Below are 25099 nucleotides of genomic sequence, written 5' to 3' on the forward strand. Positions count from 1 at the left end.
ACTCATGTTTCCTGTGAACGTTAGGCCAAGCAATTTGAAAGATGTACTTCCAGATAAAGAGTCACTGGCCATTGCTATTGGTGGCAGAGAAGGTTTCTTGTAATTATTGAAGGAAACCAGTTTAGTCTTGGCAGCATTGAATGTGACCATCCATTTTTGTCCCCATTCCACTACAGATTGGAGGTCATCCTTTAGTGTTTTTGCCATTTCTTTAGATATGTGTTTATTTGTTTTCCTTTCATGCCTGTTATAGAGTGCGGTGGCATCAGCATATATACCCATCTCAGAGGCAATTTTGTCGGGGAGGTCATTAATGAATATTAGGAACAATAGAAGTCCAAGGATAGACTCCTGAGGCACTCCCGCATTTATATCATATTGTTTAGATGTACGACCGTCGAGGACAACCTGGATTTTTTTCTTATCTAAGAAGGATTTAATTATGTTAAGTATTGTACCAGTGATACCGTATGATCCAATTTTCGGCATTAAATAACCTGAAAAGGGTTGATATGCCCCAAAACAAAAACAACCAAGTAATAACTATACTATATTGTGATCTGTTTGAGTTTTTGTTTTATTTTCTGGGTATCATGTTTTTGTAATTTAACATTTTAAGTAATAATCTATATTTTAGTAATAATCTATATTTCGATATTTTCTTCTTTTTTTATAGCGTCATCTGTTTCTCTTTTGTTTTAGATATTTTGATTTTTTTCACCAAGTTTAATACTTTAACACCGAGTTTAATACTTGGATGCGAAGAGAATTGTATAGAATGTGAGGTATGCTCTGAAGTGGTAGAATAATCCAATGATTTTTCAACGGTTGTCGCAACGGATTTGATGTACGTCTTCTATTTCAGGTTAGGAGTTAAATTTCCAGAAGTTTGTCAAAAAGGGTACTTCCTCAAGACGAGAGCCGTTTATTTTAATTTGGGCACGTGAAGATCAAGTCGCAGATAGTTGAAAAGATAGAAGTTTGGTTTTGGAAATATTAAAGGTAACAAGCTATTTTTTTTACCCCGTTCTACCACACTCTTAAAAAATATTTTAAAATAGCGTCAAGTGGCAGTGTTTTTTTTTTTTAGGATTCTCCTAAAGTTAACATTAACCGATACAAGCTCACACCGAATTCCTGCAACAAGTTGAAGCCTTTGGAATTTAATTATTTTGAGTGGTTATAACGATTTTATAGAAAAAATGCAGAAAAAATCTTACTAGTGTGGTCACATCCCCATCCCATAGCCATACACTGGTCTCCAGTTTTGGGTGTAGTATTTCGTCCAATCTTGATTTTGTGGTTGAATTTGCTAGGCACTGGTTCGGCTAACTTTATTAAAGCAATGTCATTGTTTTTCTTCGTGATTGCTGAAACAGAAATGAGTGACAATTAATGAAATTATTTTCAAACTAAATTTTAAGGCGATATAAAGGACTTAAATAAATAAATAAAAAAATCATTTCAGCGTCTGCTAAACGATAAAAGCTTGATTTGTATTAATACAAAACAAACAAATCAATATTCAGTTGAATCAGTGTTACGATTAACTTAAAACAAATTATATAGTTACTTCTCTTTGAATAACAAGAGAATGATCGCCCTTGGATATAGCAGTTGAAGTTTAGTCATAACACTTTAGGGATAAAACACACACAGCTCTTAACGAGAGAATTATCATCATTCCATATCCAGTGGCTCAAATATTATAATCTCACTCGTAAATTGCTTAATAAATTTGTTTAACGTTCCATTTCATCCTCGTATCATTTTGATGTGATTATTTCACATACAACATAGATTTTAAAATCCAACTGACGACGGGATTGATTTTTTATGCACACACGAAAACTAAGACGTTTCACAAAAAGAAAATAAAGAAAAATTAAAACCAACTTTCCGGACTGTTCAAATTTCGTTTCATAATAAAACGTCTTCCTATTTCAAGATAAAAAAAAAAAATTTCAATGACAAAAGTTCTTACCGGACACTTTCCGCTGAAAATGAAAAGCTGAAAGGCGTTTAAGTAACAAGTTAGGATTGAGGAAATTATTTTCAGAGGGATCCGCAACGACTTTACCATCACTCTCGGAAACAAAACTTACAACATAGGCAAAACCAAGTGCACAATCTAGCGAAGAATTCGATTACAGCCCAGTGACTAAATCGACGTTCTGTACGTAGTTTCCGTGTTTTAAAGACCTCTTTTGTGGAATTCAAGGAACACACTGACGACTTTTGTTATGTAAGCTAAACACCCACGTGACTACAACTTCAGAAAGACGGTACAGACGCTTAGTCATTTATTGGATGAGCAAATGCGCTTTGTCTGAACATAACAAAACAAGAGCCAATCAATTTCTCAAATTTACAGATATTGTAAACAGAGAATGCTAGCAGTTCGAAATAACTTCCATCACAGACGCTCAATTCAAGTATTTAGTTTTCGTGTGTTGTACACGGATTTGGTTCAAGATAGAGCAGAGTCCGGAACTAACTTTACAGCAAGTTGCCGTGGAATGCCAACGTCTTCTTAATTTAAAGACTATGATTCGATTGGTCCATAAAGCAAGGTTTTGCAACTCGCAATGACAAGGAATAGACAACGCTCGCATAATAGGCACAAACATGATAACAAAACAAATATAAGCAGTCTACTGGCAACCTTTCTGCCAAACCTACAATCAAACCGAAACTATGTCACAGTACAGTTAAACGGGCATCCTATTAAGCTGCAAGTGTGTGCGTGACCGTCCAAGGGAGCGATTGAGCTCCCCACTAGGAGAGGCTGAGACTCCCGGAGCACTGGAGACAGCCGAGCAGATATGATTCTATTATTCTTTAATTATCACCAGTGTGCCCGGGTGACAGCGAAAAACCCTGCTAAGAGAAAAGATTAAGATTTGTGACTTTCATTTTTATGAAAATCGACAAACAATGTCATGTTTTGAAGTTTGTATTCCAAACAAGTAATGACTCAGAGTTCTGGAGAAATTATGTTTAAAATTCACGTGCAGTGTTTCGACCTAGAGATCATGAGGGTGATGCCATTAGGTCATGAGAAACGTTTGCAGATCTACAGGTGCACTCGTGGGGGGACTTTTCCCCTGGGTGATGTTGTTAGGGAAGATGGGTCCAGGAAACCACCCCGGTTTCACCCTACTCCTGAATATTTAATAGAGCGCACAGTCGAAAAACGACAGTTGGAGTTAACGAGTGAGTTGAGTTTGAGAGTTTTAGACAACGCAACCTGTAGAGAATCGCCACCCACCTCTCTTTCCACGTAAACATCACCGCTATATTGAAGAGAGAAGTGAAATCTACTTATAGACTCAGTGAAGTTGGACATTAATTTTTTCTGGAAATTAATTAGTAGACTAGAAGACCTGAGTGATTTCAGTATACCGCGGAACAACGAAATTTGGTAAGACTGATACCTTATCACGAATCATCATAATACAATCAGTTCCGGAGAACGATACTTTCGTTGCTTCCATCATTGCCGAGAACCATTTTCAACGCACGTTTTACAAATTCTATTCGGATGATTCAGGTGAAAAAGATTGACATCAAACAAGAAACAAAAGGTTAAATGATATAAATAAGTGTGCAGATTTCTCCAACATTCATGGCATCTAACTGCACGGGAGACCTCCAACAGTTCAAACACTGTAGTAGCTTTCTTTCTATCATTGACCTGGTGTAATGTCCGCAAATCGTATTCTTGCTCCAACTAAACTCAGGCAAACATTCCTTAGTCAACTACATCCGATGCATTCAGGCATTAACCGAATGAAAGAAGAAAAAAACGCAGTGTGGTTTATTGGCCTAATATAAACAGATATGGAGCGTACTGTCAAACGTCGTATACAGTGTATGGAAGCGCGGAAAAATACACCCTGGATGGTGGATTTCCGCTGGAAATATCCAGAGCAACCATGGTGCAGAATAGATTTTGACTTTGCCGGTCTGACACATGGCCTTAGTTTCCTTATGGTTGTTGAATCCCATTCCAAATGGCTAGAATGTTTTTTTTTATTATGCAACAGACTGATATCCAATCTACAATAACAGTATTCAGACAGATGGCAGCAGCGAAAGTATCGTCTTCCGGAATTGATTGTATTATGATGATTCGTGATAATGTATCAGTCTTACCAATACGGCTTGTCCAAGACTTTCGTTATAAATGTTCCAGTCAATCAAGTAATGTAACTTGTGGTGCATAGCGCACGTCCGATTGTTGCCATATCATCTTTAATCCAACTGACAAGCTGTACGATTTATTGACATATTTATACGGACAACTAAATATTTAAACGTGGAGTAGTTAGGATCAACCTACAAAGAAAAATATAGAGTCACCTAATTAAACTAACAATGGCATGATCGCCCCTGGATGTAGAAGTATGAGTTTGGCCATCAAACCTTAATAACGAAACAAATGAAAAAGAGATAAAAATTCGATGAATCCCATGTACAAATTTTTCAGATTTTATCCCTGAGATGAAAACAGATTAAAAGATTTCCACATGTCTGTGGGATCTATATACCAAAATTAAAGTCTGTAGATAAAATATTCATTGAGTATATGGGTTTAGAAGTGTTCTCACGCATACATTCTCACTTTTATCGATATATAGATAGATAAATACATGTCATCTTTGAAAAGGTTGACTTAATGAAAGTTTCAGAATTTTATTTAATAAGTTTTGAAAACTTATATCACATTCGGTTTTCTAAATTTTAAATTTAACTTGCAAATTAATGTTTATCCTTTCATTATCTCTCTCATTTTCTCTCTCTCTTTCTCTCTCTCTCTATATATATATACATATATATATAGATATATATATATAGTAAGTTATGAAAATATATATGGCAATTAAGTTACACAGAATATTTCGCGTTTTATTCTCGTGAGAATTCGCCAGGCTTTTGCGAAAAGTTATCGGACATTTATATATACACACGCTATTGAATTTTCTAGTAAGCCAATCAGCTTCTTAGTTACCACGCTGCCTATCCTAATCAGCCAATGGGCGGGCACTTACAGGACAAAGACACATTTTACCTAGTTTCACTCCTCCTCTTTGTGCGTTTTATGGGAAGGGTAGATATCGTTTTGGTGTAGTAAGCGGACCTACTTTCAGTCTAGGTGTAGTTAGATATGTAATTTTGTGTTTTAGTCTAAATTTCAGATATTGTTAGGTTTATATGTATATAGACTTATTTATGAATATGTATGTTTATTTTATTTTATTTTTATTTTATTTATTTATTTACTTATTCTTATCGTTATTGTCAATTTCCAAATTATTTTGTATCGCTATAATAGTGTAAAGTTTATCCTGTGCACACAGTTGTTCGCTATTTCTCTCCTACAGTTTAATAGATGTTTGGGTTCTTTAAAGAATAGGATAGAAAATTTTCATTTAGGTATAATCTACATGGGTCGTCTAGGTCTCTACATGTACTTGTTTGTCATACTATTTTTTATTCGACTATCGGCGAACGTCCACTATATTTGAGTTCTGAGTATTAGTTTTGCTAATGCTGGTTTCATTCTGTGCTTTTTATTTTCAGTTTTTCTCTTTCTCATAACACACACACACACACACACACACACACACACACACACACACACACATATATATATATATATATATATATATATGGTGAGAGAGAGAGAGAGAATTTTCTTAAAAACTATACATTACTCTGACTGTATCCCCGAGGTTCAACGATGTGGTCTTGAACAGAAAGAAAAAACATCGATTCTTGATCATCCTACAATAAGTGAATACTCATCGAAAAAATCAGAGGGTACTCACCTTTTGTATCTCTGATAACAGATATTCCATATTTGTAAGAATCTATATGCTGATATTGTTTGTTTAATGGAAAATATTTTTCAATGATTTCATTTGAATTATTTAAATACTTAGAAGAATTAAAATAGAAAAAATATCCTGATTATAAAAAATAACCTATATGCATGACACATAACATATGTTGGGAGTACAAAAAAAAACTGATTACTGGATGCAAAAGGCCTGTCTATAGGCTGTTGAAACTTTTAGAATTTGCTTTTATGCACGTTTTTCGACTGATAAGCTTCCAATTAAGGAATCATTATATACTTAAATATGAGCCGGAACAATCGTAGCAAGTTTTGCCAATAAAATCTTAATTTTTTTAAATGAACAATAAAATGAGTATCTATTCTTGGTAAAGAGGTTTGAGAATTTTCTAACTGAGTGTCTTTTGAGAGGAAATATCTCTGATTTTTATCTTTAGTGAATTTTTCGTTTTAACTTGCCGGTTTTTTTCATCTTTCGTAAGCATATTTCTTCCTTTTATTTTGTTTTTGAGCACTGTGTTAGCATTTACTAATATTTGATCGTCTCAAGCGAGAAACTAAATAAACTATAGGCCATGTTTTTTCCTTATTGTTTGCAAGTTGTAATTGCTGTCTTGTTCTGGGTTTTAGATGTAGACCATAACGCTAATCTGAAACTACATTAACTAGTCTAATTGAAAAAGTAGGTTTTATTTTGACTAAAGCTTGTACAGCAATAGCATGAGTACTTATGCAAGAAATCCAGAACAAGGAAACATATTTATTTTATTTATAATTTGAAAATTACAAAATACGAATAAAAAATGACAAAATACGAATAAAAGTTGTAATTTATTGTGCAGAGTTTTGAGCAAAAATACACAGATGTCGTCATCTATTCTCAAGAAACGCAAAGTTTACCTCGAAAAAGTTAAAGACTGAAGTTACCAAAAATTATTTCGATTAATTTTACTGCACTTATATCCGCAGCAAACCAATCAATGCATTTTTATGCGTTATTAAAAAGAAAAAACTGCATTGCGTAATCAAACGTTTATTAACAAGCTTCAATATAATAATATAATAATAACATTTTCGTGAGAATTTAACCAATAGTCATAATGTGAACTTCTCTAACGTTAACATCAGCAGACCAATAAATAAAGGAACGTCAGTTAAAACATATCTTTTGTCTTACTAAATAAGTGTTGTACTTTTGCTGACAACATACTGATATATAAAAATATATAACAATATATCTTTATTCGCGGTGACGGTTATGGATGCTGATTGGGAGATCGGAGATGTGCCGCTGTAATACTCATGCTCCCTATCGATTTAAGTTATGACAAAATGGCCATTGCAAGCACTCTCAAAATGCATCGCTGGATTGCCACGAATAACAGGGATGATGCCCAGGATGATGAAAACAAATTTATAGGCCACGGTTATGGTATTTGGTGTGCCACCTCATATTTTCGAATTCGGCTAGAAAGTCAACAGCAAAGTGCACATGGGCGTGGAGAAGAGTATGACGATCCCCTGGCAAACCCTAGGTGTAGCAGCAGGACTTGGCACCGGCCCACAAGTCCAAAGAGACCCAGGTTTGGCCCCAGGAGCAGTACTACAACTTTGTACCTTTCTCTCACTGCTCCTTTCATCCCTCGACCTGAACCCGCTGAACTATTTCGTTTGGTCATACGTCGAGAACATCACCAACATCACCTCCCACAACACTACAGCCAGCCTGATCGCCACCATCCGCCGAGTATTCGCCGAGCTCTCGCTGAGCTCTTGTTGAAAAGGAATGCTCCCAGTTCTGGACTCTATTGAGTAGGTGATTGAGGCTGAAGGCGGCTACATTGTATAGACTTCAGTTCTACTACATAATCAAGTAACTTGAATTGATTTTCTCAATAAAAGTCTTAAAATAAAACTGTAGAGTTGTTTTCTGGTGAAAGTTGTAAATAAAAGAACAAACTCAGGTTCGAAGGGATCAGACGCGTTAAAATGACTCGACAAGTCGATACAATAATTAAGTTATGCGCTTATGATATATATCACACTCTTCATTTTCTTTCCTTTTCCCAATATATACATTTGTACATATACAGTTGTCCAGTTAAATATTTACTTACCTTGCATATAAAATCCAGGATTACTGACGGAATACGCAGCTGTTGTTTCAAAACCCTCTTTTCTTCCACCCTAAAAAAACAGAGGGTAAACCAGATTGAACGTTAACAGTTAAATTTAAATATTCATCTTTATTATTTAAATATTATATCTGTCATATATATATGTAGAAGAGTCTATAGTTAAGATCCTGTCTGTCGCATCAGTCCGATCAAAATATCGTATTCTTTGTTTTCGCTTTTTTTAAAAGATCGTCTCTGAATAACTACAACTACTGTACAAACTATAACTACTGTACCATCAATGTTTCATCCCTATGCCTGTTTCGCAAGCGTTTTAATGGAGTTTGCTTTGCCGAATTCACAACACTTGTGCCTCTTCGAAGTAATACTTCCGACTAGCAGGGAAAGCAGGAAAACCTACAGATTCACCGTAGCTATTTCTAGATGCCGGAAAGCCTTCTAGTCTAATAGTTTCTTCGTTCGGACTACTAGTCATTGGGATTCCTTCACGCCTCTTACTTCCCTGACTGTAATGACATGCAGAAGTTTAATTGTAATGTGAACAGACATCTCGCTGCTCAACACCCTACCTAGTGTCCTTGTAGATATGGTCCTAAATAGTTGACTTATATCCAAGTGGCACTGTGCCTTGTTTGATGCGAATAAGAGTAAATCCTCAACCACACTTCTCCTGAATCGGTATTGTTTGAGTCCAGTTGCATAGAGAAGCCCCCCACCCTGTTTTCCAACTTATTTTAGTCGACTGAATTTCTACTATGGTTCATTTCTTTACAATTATTTTAAAATTTTTGGCAATCGAATAAAGTTTATATATATATATATATATATATATATATATATATATATATATATATATATATATGATTGAAAGTTACTTACTTCGATATCAACGGCTCCTATCAACATTCTGAAAGAATTAATTGGTAACAAAGTTCCGCTGGAAATAAAATAACATTTAGATATTAATGATTTTCGTGTGCTTTACTGAAACAGAACGATAATCATTATATGTGCGTTTTCATATCTTTTGAGTAAATATGTCTGCATCACTTAGTGTTGTGATCTTGCTAGGGGACAAAAAATACGACACACCGAAGAAATTTAGTAAACGAATATCATAACGAATTACAATAATACTAAGACATGTACAAATGAGATTTATTGTGTTCCTATTTTTTTAATAGCTTTTTTCAGTGTATTAACGAAACATTCGACTTGTTCGTTGAACCTTGGTTGATAGGGAACACTCGTGATATGACTAATCTCGCATTTCTCTTTAAAATCCTCAAAGTCTTCGGACGTAAGTTTTGTTCCATTGTCGGACAGAAAACAATTGAATCTAGCGAACATTTCATGAGGGAAGTTATACTTTCTGTAGTCGGATTTCTATATTTAAGATGTTGGGACCATTTAAAATATCTACTACTGTAAAATAGTAAAATCCGTCTAGCGGGCCTGCAAATCTATATACACGCGAAACCATGGTCGTTACATTTGAGATAGAGAATTAAAGTTTATTGGGGTATCTTAGCGTCTAAGTCACAAGTTTTAAAAGATTTTACAATATATTCGATGTACTTATGCATATTCAACAAGTGCACATAACTATGTACAAAAATTTTCATCCTTGGATTGCCAACATAAAAATTTATGAGAATATGTTGAGAATACTGATTTGCTCATTATATAGCAGTATTCCGTTGCACAGACAGAAATATCTGAAGACATTGAGTATTATGGAATTAATTTGGAATTATTTTTTAGATGAGTAATTTGTATTATTTATTTTATTTAATTATTTGCCTTTTCTTTTAGTTGTTATTTTCACGATGTTTAGGCAAATTATTCCTATGGTCTTCGTTAGGTGGTTAACTGCGACGGGGTAGGAATGTCGAATCTCCCAACTGCATCCACAGCAGTTACTATTAACAACCCGACGAAGGCCAGAGAAATAGTTGGCCGAAACGTCGTTAAACAACAACTACAAGATAAGGATAGCAGGTCGCAAATAATTAAAAAAAAATACATTGAGTATTGTTGCTCCATTTCGACTGGACCATCTGCTACTAGTCTTTCATTCTTTAAAAAAGAGTCTCCAATCTAATCAGTCCCGCACTATCGCTGTCCCTATCGCTGCAATGCTGCATCTACGTGTCTGTTTTACTAGAATTTTAATGGAATGAACCCTGATAAACCTATAGCACGTGTCTTTTTGACATGCATACTGCTGACTAACCCGACAGGCAGCAAAATCCCAGCACTTCACTATTGAGGACCAAAGACACTGGAAACCCTTCTTCTATAATAACTTTTTGTTTCGGACTGTTGGATTTTAGAATTCTTCTCTGATTGCGTTAATCTGCAGATGTTATATTTCAGTTTTTCTAACCTCGGTCAGAGAAGGGGAAATCCTGAGTGAGGCAGTCAAATTATTTTCCGAGAAAAAAGCCAAAAGTTCTTTGCATTAAGACTCCCAAAGGTTTATTCAAATTCAAAAAGTTAGCTTTTGGATTCAAGGTAGCATCCGCCATTTCTCAAGAAATTATAGAAACTATATTTAAAAGAAGTTCGGTATTTTCGTCGTAGTTACAATGTTCCACCGAAAGTTACACCGATGATTCTTTTTTTATTGCAGACAGAGCATAAACCTTTATTGACCATGTTTGGATCGAAAAAAGGTCTACTCGCTGTAGTAGTAATTCTTCTAATGCACTCACCTCCAAAAGACAGAAAGTCTGTTTTGTTTGCTGTCAACACACAGGGGCTGAGAGAGAAAGAGGAGGCGGAAGAAGAAGCAGTAGGTGTGGCTGGTTTTATGAGAAAGAGGGCGAGTCTAACCGCGAGAATTCCCGAGATTTGAGAGGAATAAAATACTGAACTCCGACGGATAGGCGACTGTGCTTTTGCTCAAGCAGAGAAAACTGTGAGAGGAGAGGAAATTCCCTACCTAAAGAAAGTTCCGTCTCAAAGTGAGAAAAAAAGTGAGACTGAAGGACCCAGCAGTTTTCACACAGCGAATAGACTGACTGCTGAGGTGGAACACTATTCTGATAAAGTTACAATTTCAAGTCAGAGTCCCTCTTCTCTAAGTAGATTGGAAATGCGCAGGGAATTCAATGTTGATTCCGAGATAGAGTTAACCTCTTGAGGACTGAGTAATTGTTTCTTTACATGTTGATAGTGAAATTGAAACATTGATGTGCAATACTATCAGAAAACTTCATCAAATCAAACGCGAAGTGCAAAACGACGAATTTATTAGTATTACAAAACAAAAAATAAAGATCAGCAAATTTAGGGTAGTTTATCTCCCCTATATAGTCAAGATGTGCCGATAACGCGCCTCAGTTGGCATGGCCAGCCAACCAGCCTTCCTCACCTACCCGCAAATAACGTTACTCTTTTCTCAATGAACTCTCACTATCTCTCTCATGTATTTTTATGTAAATAAATCTACATTTATTTGGTATCGTATATCGGTATGTTTCGTCTCTTTATTATGCGACCCATCCTTTTCAATCATCTACCGTCCATTAACAAGAGGATGGAATCCTAATAGCATAAACAAATCATCCTCTCCTCAACAAGCTACACAAAATGGCACAAAGTGCTCAGATGTAAGAGGCTTACTACAGGAATAGTTATTAATTTTCTTTCATGAATTATTTGCCCGGTTTAGAGTTATTGACTGTTTCGTAAGTGACAACAGGGCTCTGTTTACGTTCATGGACTTCAAAACGTTCTGTAAGACATTCCGAATTTAACATATCACGACTCCTCAGTCCTACCACGATCAAAAGAGTGGGCGAAATGCTTCGTCAACACTTTGAAACGAGCATTCCAAAACACGTACAGAAACAGCACTGCATCAGTTTCTAAAGGCCTATAAGACCACACCTAGCTATAATACACTGTCAGCGGTTAAATTTCTTCCGTGCGAATAATTTTAAAATCATTCGTCAATTTTTTATTTAGTTGTCTGAATTGTATTTTCGCCCTCCCATGACAACTTGAAAAAGAAACCATGTCAAATATATCATTTCAAAATCGGATATATTTCTACCCGTATTTTTATGTTTTAAGTGTATTTTTTTTAAATCGATTTAAATTTTCAACGTTCTATTTTTGTTGTTGTATGAGTGGGTTAATTTAGTTGATAATATTTTGGAGGATATTTTTTTAAAAATCATCCAATGTGTGCTTGTTCCTACTTAAAAATAATCAAAATATCTAAATGATTAAGAGGACTCTACTGCTGCACCTTAAAATGCAAATTCTTTTTTTTTAGAGCGATTACCCTTTGTGTGTTTTTATCTGTCTAATAATTCTGCAGTTTACGAACCGTGCTATTTTTTTAGATATGGTTTTCAAGTTCAATTACATTTTTGTTTATTAAATTGTTATGTGAACGTACATAATAGTTAAGATAGCCTCCTCTTATATTAAGAATGGCGTCCTGCATAACAAATTATTTATTCTGCATGGTTCGTAAGCTGAAGAAGTAGCAAATGTTTTAAATGTTCGATTCCCAGTTCTATTTGAAATAGAAAACAAATAAAACAAACAAGAAAACAAAATAAATTGGAATAATTTCGACGTTGTTTTAATGCTTTAAGTGTATTTTATACTGTTTTAAATTTGTTATCGCCACTTTTATTTAGCCAAACACGTGTATTTTCCATCATTTGAGTTTAAAATCACCTCCAAAAAAAATCTAAAAAGCTATTACAAAGAAAAATATTTCGGGGTAATTTCTACGTGTTTTTGAATGTTTTTACACTGTTACAAATCTATACATTTGGTGTATTTCCATCATTTGAGTTTACATCCTTTCCGAAAAAGTATCTAAGAATGTTCAGTGCCTTCTCTCATATAATGATTAATATTTATTGCATCATACTTTTGGTCGACTATCAACAACTGAGTGATAGATCCATATACAAATAAATCCTATTAGTGATATTGAAACAGTTGTAAACAAATTTGAATGCAAAAGTTACAAGAAAATTTATCTGATGTTGCCTGGCATAAAAGTTGCATATAAATATATAATAAAAATGCTTAATATCATTAGTATAGCATGTGTTTCCAATATATATATATATATATATATATATATATATATATATATATATATATGTATATATGTATATGTATATATATGTATATATATATGTATATATATGTATATATATATGTATATATATACGTCTATATATATGTATATATATATGTATATATATATGTATATATATGCATATATGTATATGTATGTATATATATGTATATATATGTATATATATCTATATGTATATATATATGTATATATATATGTATATATATATGTATATATATGTATATATACATATATATACATACATATATATATGCATACATATATATATATATATATTTATTGGAAACATATGCTATACTAATGATATTAAGCATTTTTTTATTATTATATGCCACTTTTATCCCAGGCAACGCCAGATAGATATATAAAATAAACTTTGTTTGTCTATGAACTCAGAAACGGTTCGGCCGATTTTATGAAATTTCATACAAATGTATTTTAGGTATATGTCAGTATTCTTAGAAAGGTTGCGTATCAACATGTCTTCGATAAGTAGCGACAACACTAGCAACACATTTTTTGGTGCCCAAGTTTTTAAAGCTTATTTAGACTAATTTCGGGATGGTGATTCCGAAAATCATATTAATATTTTCTCATCATCTAAAAATGTTGAAATATTTGCTATTTTATACTTTTTTACCTTAAATTTAGGTGTTCTGCCTCCCTATTCTGGACTTATTATCTCCCTTTAAGTCACTCTTAACAACAAAAGTTATTCCATCCTAATTTTCTCTACCACTGGCTACACAGCACACCTCTTTCTTCTCTATCCGATCCCATCCCCGGCAACAACGGAAGGTTTTACTCATTTCTTCTTTAGGACAATGTGTTTGTGTACTTTGTCATGCAACATTTCATTTCATATTCCATTTCTTTACGAACTTATTCAGTCTTTCGATTTCTTTAACTCCTTTATTTCCCTACCCTCGTTTGTTGTTATAGTTTTTAGTTTTTCATAAATATCAGCGCCCTCAAATTAGGTAAAAACATTCGAAACATCTTAGGCACCATAGCAAAGTTTTTTGTTGGCCAGTCTAATAAATAATCGAAAAAATCCGATGAAAGAAGGAACATACTGTTTTGACCAAAGTTAACACCTTTTGCAGCCTAACATTACACATGTATTTTAGATGTTTTATTGTCACACAAGCAGAAAGGCCAGGCATATAAAATTAACAGTATGTTCATTTGATATGACAGGGGCGTGTTCGGAATGTTTCTGTTTGGAGCACAATTGCATCATGGTACTTGACTTTTGCATTTTAAACTTTAATTTAAGATATTATATAAAATACTTTTATAAAATCAACAGTAGATTCTCTACATTGTAATACAGACTACAATATATTGTGGATTAAGGAAAGAACACAGAGTTATCATAAGGGACGGCCGCAAGGAGAGCAGTCACGGCGATCCAATTCTCCAACAACAACGTATGAGGTTGGAACATTAATGGAGATCGAACCGACAGCAAACCTAAATACTGTCTTGCATTTTAAAAATAATACATTGAATAAGATCTCCGAACTACATCCTCTCTGCGATACTGAGAGCAACTATTGCTTAAGGTGCTTTACATTTTTAACCTGAAGTGACTGAAAGCCAACTATGAACTTTTATGCTATATCAAATTTGACACTAATATTGTTACACATAAAAATTGAAACCATCATAAAGAATCACAATGGTTAACACTAGCTTTTGTATCACAAACGCATGTTTATCAAAGATAAAGGTTACTTTATGATATCTGTAGGAGTTGAAAACTCTCAGCATTACTTGATTGTCGCCCTTTAACTCAGAAGAGCGACCTAGCTACGTCACTTCCTGTTTCTCATATTTCATCCTCTTTTCCGCTGAACGCTCGACCAGTCAAGATGTGACAAACACCGCTCCAGTGGAGCCATGAGCCACCACCGCGTCCTGACTAGGCAGTCAACCGCAAGTAACGTTACTCATCTTTCATGAACTCTATTTCTTCTATCATTCTTTCCTGCATATTTATGCAATAAAATTGCAGTTGTTTCGTTGATATATATTTTTTTTATATCAACGAAACAACTGCAAGGGGAGATATATGGGCATAAGAAACAGAGAGATGGGGAAGGTTAAAACCTCTCTGATACAAGGTTAAAAATTTGTAAGGGAAATTGGCACCTCCTATGATTAAAAGAGTATATACTCTATACTAATAAAGGTGGGAGTATATAAATAGTCGTATAGACTGAAGTTAGGAAAATTTTAAGGGGGGACTGCGTATACATGCCTGCAATAGTAATGACACTTTACAAGTTCTGAACTTCGTAAGCAGATATATGGAAGGTTTTTCATTAGATATGTTCGCATTTTTGATGAAATACTTAATTTTTTTTAATTAATTACATCTTCATCTTTAGAGTGCAATTACCTTTACTGTCTTTGAGATGCAAATATTACAGCATGGTTGTACGAGTTTGACTCTTATCAGTATTGCCCATTTTATTTAAAAAGGTACACTTTTGGATTTTAGTTTTGTTATCAAGGTTTCATTATTATTATTATTATTATTATTATTATTATTATTATTATTATTATTATTATTATTATCGGTGTTTTCATAATAAAATCCATATGGTTTGAAATTCTTACTTTAATTAATGTCGAAGTGACGCAAATTAAAGTGTGGGATTTGAAATGCGCCTGCGCCCTATTGCTATTGTGAGAAGCATCATTGAGGTTAGAAGCGGCGTGGTTATTGGAGTTTGATTTTTTTATTGGTGTTTTCTAAAGTACTATTGTCTTAACTTACATAATTAGTGGTCGGAGACATGTCATGGAGATCACCATTATTATGGTTATTGGGTAGATTACTATTACTATTAGTTGGAGAATTCTGTTGATTTCGTGCGGTCAAATTATTAATATTATGATCAATAGGAATTATCACATATGGGTGAGAATCCAGAGGAGTATTATCTGCTAGTTTTTTTTTACACAGTGATCACCATTTATCAAGGCCCGGAAGCCACTCAGGGATAAGGGTTATTGCAAGTACATTACGTTAGTGAAGAGATTACCTGAAGTGTTTACTTAAGGGGCGGTTAAGTAGGAATTTGTTAACATTGGACTTGAACACATCCAAGTTGTAGTCCGGAGGGAAGCAGGCAGACGGAACAGAGTTCCACATGCGTGCAGTTCTAAGAAAGAAGATTTGTTCATGGAATCCGCGTTTTGATTTAGGCACAGATATAGAGTGGGGGAAATTTTTCACAGTGGATTCAGCTAGACGGGTGTTTTTCATGAAAGATTGGCGAGGGGGGACCAGAGATTTGAGTTCAGACGAGCATCTGCCATGGAAATAACGATAAAACAAGAACAGGCTCGCAACGTCTCTTCTGTGGGAGAGAGGTTGCATTGTGCGCGAATATATAATATTATTATGGATGCAATCATTTTTAGTGGGCAGTTATGTTTGGTTTGGCAGTTACAATTTGTTTTAAGAGATAAATAGACTGGAATTGTTTGAGTGGTTTTAATTTTCTTATTATTCCATGTAATAATTGTCCATACCAAGTGAGGCATGGTTGAATAGGATATTTTAATCGAATTTCTATTTAGGAACGTGGTATATCTATGTGAATATTTGAAGGAGTTTTATCCGATCTTAAAGCATTCTTTAGCTACGGTAGTTTTAATATTATAGATAAAAGAGGGGGGTTTAAACCAAATGCATTGCTTCCGCCTAATACGGATACTTGTTTTTGATTGATTCTGGAAAGCCTTGGAGTTTTAAGTGGGGATTTTTATTGCATGAGAGGGATTAGTGATACAGGATTTAGTTTGAGTGATATTGTAAGGAATTACAAGTTTTAATTTATTTGTATTAGAGTTGTTTTTTCTGCACTGTATATTTTCTGTATGTCCTAAATTTCTTAAGGCATCATTGTTGAAATAATAGTTTTGAATTGGTGTGACTAGAATACTTGTGCACATACAGACAAGGTTTTAATATGGGCTGTAAGGTTCGAACTTTAGATTAATTGAGACATCTAAAATGTTAAAGGTTTCTTATGAGGAAAAATATCAATAGAAATGCCGAATGTTTCGAAAAAATTTGTGAATTTTTTGATAGTGTTATTGTACTCCCTTGGGCTGGCCTTAGTTACCAGTAATGCACCATCTCTATACATAACACGGATTTCGTATGTCCAGATCATCAATAATGATCACTCTCTACACTGATGACAGCACAAATATGAAACACTAGTGTCTGTAGGTATAAAAAATTGTTAATATCTATTTTAAAATATATTATGGTCATAAGACTCCTTTAAGAAATAAAAGTTGATCACTTTTAAGGGAATCAAGAAACAAGCGCTCAACTTTAGCGCAAACGCGTCTTTTTGAGTTCTGTCGTTTAATATTTTCTCTGCATTTTTACGTACTTAGTTTTCGTTTCATTCATATCTTAAGCTTAAGTTCAGAATAAAATCACGCTTTACTTTTAACGGTTAATTTAAAAAAAATCTTTTGAACGCTGTTAACTCAATTTCTTTCACTACAGTTTGCATTTTGGAGACAGAAGTGTTTTTGTTGAGATAAGTGATTTCAATTTTAATCATACTTTTTATTTTAGATTAAAATATTAATAACTCCATTTTATTTCAGTATTTCATTTGTGTATTTCTGTTTTATTAAATGCTAGCTTTTTTTCTCGTCCATAAATGTTTATTTATCTACCGAGTTGATTGCAAAAATAGATCACGAATTGTACTCATTCTTAGTTCGTGAGAGGGGAATATATCACCATGCTTTCCCTTAAACACGTCTGTTGGACTTTTATTAAGTAGAATACTGAAGTGAATAGTATCAGTAAGTAAAGAATTGCCTTTTAGAAAGGTTTTATTAACTGTAAAATACACGTACGCTCTTGAAAGGATCGAGCGGGAAAATGAAACAGAGGGCGCTTTTATTATGAATGTCAATCCCAAGGGGGATAACTCTTAACAACAAATTAAATCATAACATTTTCCCCGTCCTAAAGTATTCAAGTAAGGGGTAATTAATTATAGACAAATTTTTTTTTTTTTTTTTTTTTTTTTACAATCACATAAGAATCATTTTATTTACAAATAACATATGAACCCAAACTGCAGTTTTTTCAGTATTTAGTCACAAAATCCTTATATTTACTAGGGAATTGTCGAACTCGGGACGACCTCCGCACAGATTGGCAGGAATGCTGATTTTCAGTATTATTTTTTAGTGAAATCTGATTTTCTTCAAGATCAGACGATTGATTTTTGTCTTCCTCATGACCAATGTTTTCATTAGTAGAAGGTTCAAATAAAGTCTCTGAAGTAGTAGGATTATTATTAGAGTTTTCTTCATTTGATGAGTTTGGAGCTAAGTCTCGAACGTTGACAATGGTTTCAGTACCAGAAGGTAGTTGAACATAAGCGTAGTGGGGGTTGACATCTATTAGGGTGGCAGGCGTTACAGGAGGGTCATGTTTACTTGTTTTAGTGTGGTTTCTAATATATATTGGGCCTGGTTTAACCCAAGAAGGAATTGAAATTCCGGAAGCAGATTTACGACTATATTTAAAAAGTCTATCATGGGGAGTCATATTAGTGGCAGTACAAAGTAATGATCTAATTGAATGAAGTGCGTCCGGTAGTATGTCTTCCCAATAAGGTAGTTTCATTTGATTAGAATGTAATGTTGTTTGAATGGCCTTCCATAAGGTACCGTTGAGTTTTTCAATCTGTCCATTACCTTCAGGATGATACCTACTTGTTTTAGAAGTAGCAATTCCTTTTTTGTGTAAAAAATCCTTTATTTCTCTTGCTAAGAAATCAGAAGCACGGTCAGTATGTATCATGTCAGGCAAACCAAAAATTGAAAAGAGTTTGTTTAGACAGTGGATAATGGTTTTGCTTGTCATATCTCTGCAAGGAAAAGCGAAAGGAAAACGGGAATACTCATCAATTAGAGTAAGTAGATATTTGTTGCCATGTATAGAAGTAGGTAGAGGGCCTTTAAAATCAAGATTTAATCGTTGAAAAGGTAATATGGCTTGAATGAGAGTCCCTCCATTGGTATTGGCGAATTTGGGTTTCAGTAATTGACAGGATGAGCAAGAGTCAGTAATATTCTTAATTTGATCCAAAGTAAAAGGGAGGTTCCTCGTTCTTATAAAATGGCTTAATCTTGAAACACCAGGATGACATAATTGTTTATGTAAATCACGAAGATCTTGTAGATTGTAAGTAAGAGCAGAGATGCGAGAGAATGTGTCAGCAGCAATATTTTCAGGTCCAGGTCGATAAACTATAGTGAAATTGTATTGGGATAATTCTATACGCCAACGACATATTTTGTCATTCTTAATTTTTGATTTTCTTTTATTGTCGAATATGAAGCTGATGCTCTTCTGATCTGTGATGACTTTAAAGTGCCTGCCGAGTAGAAAATGTCGCCACTTACGGAGAGCTTCTACAATAGCGGCTGCCTCTTTTTCTACTGCATGGTGCTTAATTTCGTTAGTATTGAGAGTTCTTGAAAAAAATGCAATAGGACGACCTTCTTGATTTAGTGTTGCAGCAATGCAATAGTTACTAGCGTCCGTTTCTACTTCAAATTCTTTATTTGGATCTACCGTTATTAAAGTGGCGTCTTTTAGATCATTTTTCAATGTTTGAAAAGATTTTAATACAGATGGAGGTAGTGGAAATTCTTTGTTTTGATTTAGTAATAAAATTTTATCAGAAAATTTTTTAATGAATTTGCAGTAATAGGAAAACATTCCAACTATTCTTTTTTGAGATTTAAGATTCAGCGGAGGTGGCATTTCGAGTAATGGTTTTAGTCTTTGATAATCGGGAGCTATTTGATTATTTTCTATGGTGTAGCCGAGTAGAGTAATAGAACTAGAAGAAATTATGCTTTTATTTTCATTTAAAGTGATGTTATATTGTTTAGCAATTTTGTAGAATTTTTGAAGATTGTAATCGTGTTCTTCTTGATTTTTCCCACATATAGTTACGTTATCAACATACACAAAGGTATCGGTTAGATTTTCTTTTTCTATAATATAGTCTATGCTCCTCTGGAAAGCACTTACTCCATTGGTGACGCCAAAAGGAAGACGAGTAAATTGAAAAAGTTTGCCACTTACTTCAAACGCAGTGAATTTACGATCAGCATGATTTATAGGTATTTGGTGATAAGCAGATTTTAGGTCGAGAGTAGAGAAGATGTTATATTGAGCGATGTCGTCTACCATCTTATTGATATTAGGCATTGGGTAAGCGTCTAGTTCCGTGAATCTATTGATGGTATCGCTGTATTCGACTACCATTCTTTTCTTATGATTCTCATTCGAAGTTACAAGAACCTGCGCTCGCCACGGAGATATCGAAGGTTCAATTATGCCTTCTTTCAACATTCTAGCAGTCTCTTCTTTTATGAATTTGTTGGCGGCAAAAGTGTAACGTCGGGATTTTGTCGCAATAGGAATAGTATGAGGAGAAAGATTAGAAAAGAGAGGAGGGGGTGGAACGTTTATGGTAGGAAAAAAATTATTCGTGTTTATAGCTCCAATTATAAGTTTGTCTCTAGGACCATCGAATTTAAGTGTTACTTTTTTATATTTTTTTAAAATATCTTTTCCGATTATTAAATCAATGAAAAGGTTTTCAATGATTTCAATTGTTATTCCAGAATGGGTTTTATCTTTCAGTATTAAATCCACGACAGCTTCGCCAGTTATTTTAGCATGTTGATCGGAAGCAGCCAGGGCTATAGTTTTGTTTTTAGGTATTGTGAAGAGTTTAAGTTTTTTAGCAGTATTTTCATTAATGAATGTTTTTACACTGCCGGAGTCCACCATAGCGTTCACGAAGTGCCCGTTAATTTGGCATTGAGTGAATGTGACATCTTTGGAGTTAGTTCCTAGTCAGGATAGAGAAGGTGAGGGGTAGTCAGAGTCGTCATAAAGAACAGCAGTATGAGTGTTAGAAATAGAAGATTTACACACTTTAGCCCAATGACCATTTTTTTTGCATTTTTTACATTCGGCGTTTCGTGCAGGACATAAATATCGAGGATGACGTGATTTTCCACAGAAAAAACAAACCCCTTTTGGATGCATATTTTCTTTAGTCACAGCTATACGATTGTAGCCCGAAGGATTATTTGTAGCTGCTACAGTAAAGTTATTTGCGTAGCTTATCGAATGCTTTTCTGCTTGTTCAAGAGATCTGGCCGTGGCATATGTGTCTTGTAAAGTCAGGATGGGTTTTTCTAACAGTCGTTGTCGGATGGACGAAGAAGAAATTCCGCCGATGAAAGCTTCCCGAATGTATTGATTTTTGTTTTCTTCAGCAGAAACCGCTTCGAAGTTACATGTTTTGGCAAGCATTTCCAATTGTAGTATGAAGGCATCTATATTTTGTGTTGTTTGTTGCTTCGTCGTCATCAATCGATATCTATTATAAACAATATTTTCAGGTTTTAAATAAGCGGCGTCCAATGTTCTTAATGCACTATCGTAGTCGGTTTTATCGCTTATTAAATCGAAAACAGAGGCTGAAATACAATTGATCAAGGCAAAGAAATTATCTGAAGTGTTTTCGATTAATCCGTTATTATGTGAGCGGATATAATTCTGGAGGGTTAATTTCCAATGCCTATAGGATTTTTCGGAATTAGGGCATGTAGGTTACACCTCGAATCTGTCGGGACGTTTTTTTTTTTTTTTTTTTACAGTTAATAAAATTGAAGTGAATAGTATCAGTAAGTAAAGAATTGCCTTTTAGAAAGGTTTTATTAACTGTAAAATACACGTACGCTCTTGAAAGGATCGAGCGGGAAAATGAAACAGAGGGCGCTTTTATTATGAATGTCAATCCCAAGGGGGATAACTCTTAACAACAAATTAAATCATAACATATTAATAACTCCATTTTATTTCAGTATTTCATTTGTGTATTTCTGTTTTATTAAATGCTAGCTTTTTTTCTCGTCCATAAATGTTTATTTATCTACCGAGTTGATTGCAAAAATAGATCACGAATTGTACTCATTTTTAGTTCGTGAGAGGGGAATCTATCACCATGCTTTCCCTTAAACACGTCTGTTGGACTTTTATTAAGTAGAATACTTAATATTTTTTTTAATGGAGAGTAGAATACGCATTGTGGATGCGTTATCGGCAGCTCCTGTTACTCTTGCTTCTTCTTATTTGTCCCTCAGTCCTCATTTTTTAATGAGTGATTTTTCTGACAAAGGGAGAAGGAAAATCTGTTTTCTAGGTTGGCAGTATTTTGTGGGAACAGTTGGCAGAGATGGCGGAAATTTTCTGTTCTATGTCTATCCTTGTAGCCATGTCACTAGTAAGGGTGCTGGAGGTAAACGTTTTGTCTGGGCTGACGTTATCCGCCTGATAGTCAGGGACCCGAACCTTGGATTAACTACTAAGGAGGCTGTCCTATCAGCAGGTGCAAAGTACTGGGGCTGCTGTATTGCCATTTGGTGAATGGATTCTGGACCATGCAGTAGCTTCTGGTGGGGCCTCTCGATGCCATACTAGTGGGTAATTGTTACGGCTTTACCTTATCATTAGCTACAAATAAAAAAAAAATTCTTCATTTCTTTTTCTCTCTTAGTTTCCCCTCTCTGTCCTGCTCTAAGTAAATCTGACGACCTAGTCCACAAATCTCAAAACTCCATCATGAGAAGTTTCAAGAAAAAATACACGATTAAACCCGGTTCTCCAACTTCCAACGTAGACCCCTACTACCATGTCTCCTTCTCCAACATCAGGGGTCTACGTTCTAACCTTCCAGAGGTTGAAACCCAATTACAGGAGACTAAACCAGACCTTTTATTTTTAAGTGAAACTGGCATTGGACAGGCTATTTCCCTAGAAGAGTTCGCAATTAAAGGATACTCTAACTTAACTTCCAAATCTGACCCCCAAGATCGCCATTGGCATGGAATATGTGCCTATATTAAAGATAGCTTTCCATGTGGTAGGGACATCTCCAGGGAAGATCCTAACTTACTTGCTCCTTGCTTCCGGGTTGCTTTAGCTCACACTACGGCATTTATATTTACTCTCTATCGCCCCCACAACAGCGGAGTTACTATCTTTAAAAGCATATCTGAGAAAATTGACCAAGTCCTATCTGCTTATCCTTCAGCTAACATTCACGTATGTGGAGACTTCAATGTTCACAATGTCGAATGGTTGACCCACTCAAACAAGACCGATGATGAGGGGAGGTTCTGTCATGATTTCTCCATTGCCTATGACCTCACTCAGATTGTTCAGGAACCCACCCGTGTGCCCGACAATGACGGCCAGTATGCGAGCCTACTAGACCTTTTCCTCACAACTTGCCCTGAACTATGTTCAGTTTCTGTTCTGTCTCCTCTTGGATCTTCCGACCACTCTGTTGTATCAATTAAGATAAAAATGAAATGTAATAAGTCCCCAGACGTACTTCTCCATCGTACAGTATATCGATACACTAAGGCTGACTGGGATAGCTTCCGTACATTTATAACTGATCTACCTCTGCATTCCATATTTAAAAAGGATGTGTCCTCTATAGTATTAGACCTGGCGGAATGGTTAATTGTAGGTATTGACCGTTTCATACCCTCGAAAAAGGTTCAGCAAAAACCTAACAGCCAGCTATGGTTCTCTCCAGAATGTGCTGCTGCCATTGCGCACAGAAATCACTTTTTCCACTGTTTCCAACGTAATAGATGTATGGAAACTAAAGCCGCTTTCAGGACTGCCAGCAACCATTGTAAGAAAGTAATAAAGAACGCAAGATGGTTGTATGCTCAATCTGTTAAGTCCAAAGTAGCTGAGCAGCGGCTTCGTTCCCACCAGTTTTGGCAAATAGCAAACAGAATTCTGAACAGAAGCGTGTGCTCCATCCCAACTATCATCAATGGACCTGAGGTAATCTCGTCAGCATCAGGCAAAGCCAAACTCTTTGTCATTGAACTTTGCAGCTAATTCTACCCTTTGCGATCAAGGCCGCCAACCCCCAATATTTCCTCCTGTATCAGAAAACACACTATGTGATATACGTATATCTGTACGTGATGTTGCCAAGCTAATCAAAAACCTTGATTCCAGTAAAGCAACTGGCCCGGACGGTATTCCAATTATAGTACTCAAAAATCTTCAACCTGAATTAGCGCCAATACTTACAAAACTATTTAAACGTTGTCTTAAGGAGAATAGTTTCCCATCTCCCTGGAAAATCTCATCAGTATGCCCTGTATTTAAGAATTCAGGTGATCGCTCATCCCCCTCTCAGTACAGGCCAATAAGTCTCCTGTGCGTCATGAGTAAGTTGCTGGAATCTGTGTTAAATACAGAAGTAATCAACCATCTCAACAAAAATAACCTTCTTAGTGACACTCAATATGGTTTCCGTTCTGCTAGATCTACAGCAGATGTGATTACAGTTATATCTCATAGGATTAGCAAATCTCTCGACGGAGGCAACCTTTCTAGGGCAATTGCTCTTGACATATCTAAGGCCTTTGATAGGGTATGGCATAAAGGTTTATTTCATAAGATCTCTAGCTATGGTATAGCTGGAAATGTCTTCTCAATTATTAAATCATTTCTTTCTGATAGGTTCATAAGAGTAGTAGTTGAGGGGCAAAAATCAGAAGCTCACAGTATTAATGCCGGTGTCCCTAAGGGTTCCATCCCGGGCCCAACTCTTTTCCTGATCTACATTAATGATCTTCCAAATCACATCCTTACATCATTTGTAGACATTTATGCTGACGACACTACCATTTATGGTAGCACATCTAAGACAGTAAACGACCAAGTTCTCTCCAATTCTCTCTCCTCTGATCTTGAGCATGTAGTACAATGGGGAAAGGAGTGGCTGGTTACTTTTAATGCATCTAAAACCAAGCTTCTCTCTTTACATCATC

General features: G+C 35.1%; 1 protein-coding gene across 11 annotated transcripts in view; it reads right to left on the reverse strand.

Annotated features, from left to right (window-relative positions):
- Window positions 1-25099, reverse strand: part of LOC145284872 (chymotrypsin-like protease CTRL-1) — a 157223-nt gene that overhangs the window by 15184 nt on the left and 116940 nt on the right. For all 11 annotated transcript variants that reach the window (XM_080133892.1, XM_080133883.1, XM_080133889.1 and 8 more), the window contains 3 exons: window positions 8881-8938; window positions 7981-8050; window positions 1221-1370 (listed from right to left, as the gene is read on the reverse strand). In XM_080133892.1, the coding sequence (XP_079990018.1) occupies window positions 1221-1370; window positions 7981-8050; window positions 8881-8907 (247 nt within the window). In that variant the 5' untranslated portion in view covers window positions 8908-8938. The remainder of the gene's footprint in view (window positions 1-1220; window positions 1371-7980; window positions 8051-8880; window positions 8939-25099) is intronic.

Source organism: Euprymna scolopes, chromosome 9, assembly GCF_053919585.1.
Source record: "Euprymna scolopes isolate OS-2025 chromosome 9, ASM5391958v1, whole genome shotgun sequence".
Lineage (NCBI taxonomy): Eukaryota > Metazoa > Mollusca > Cephalopoda > Sepiida > Sepiolidae > Euprymna > Euprymna scolopes.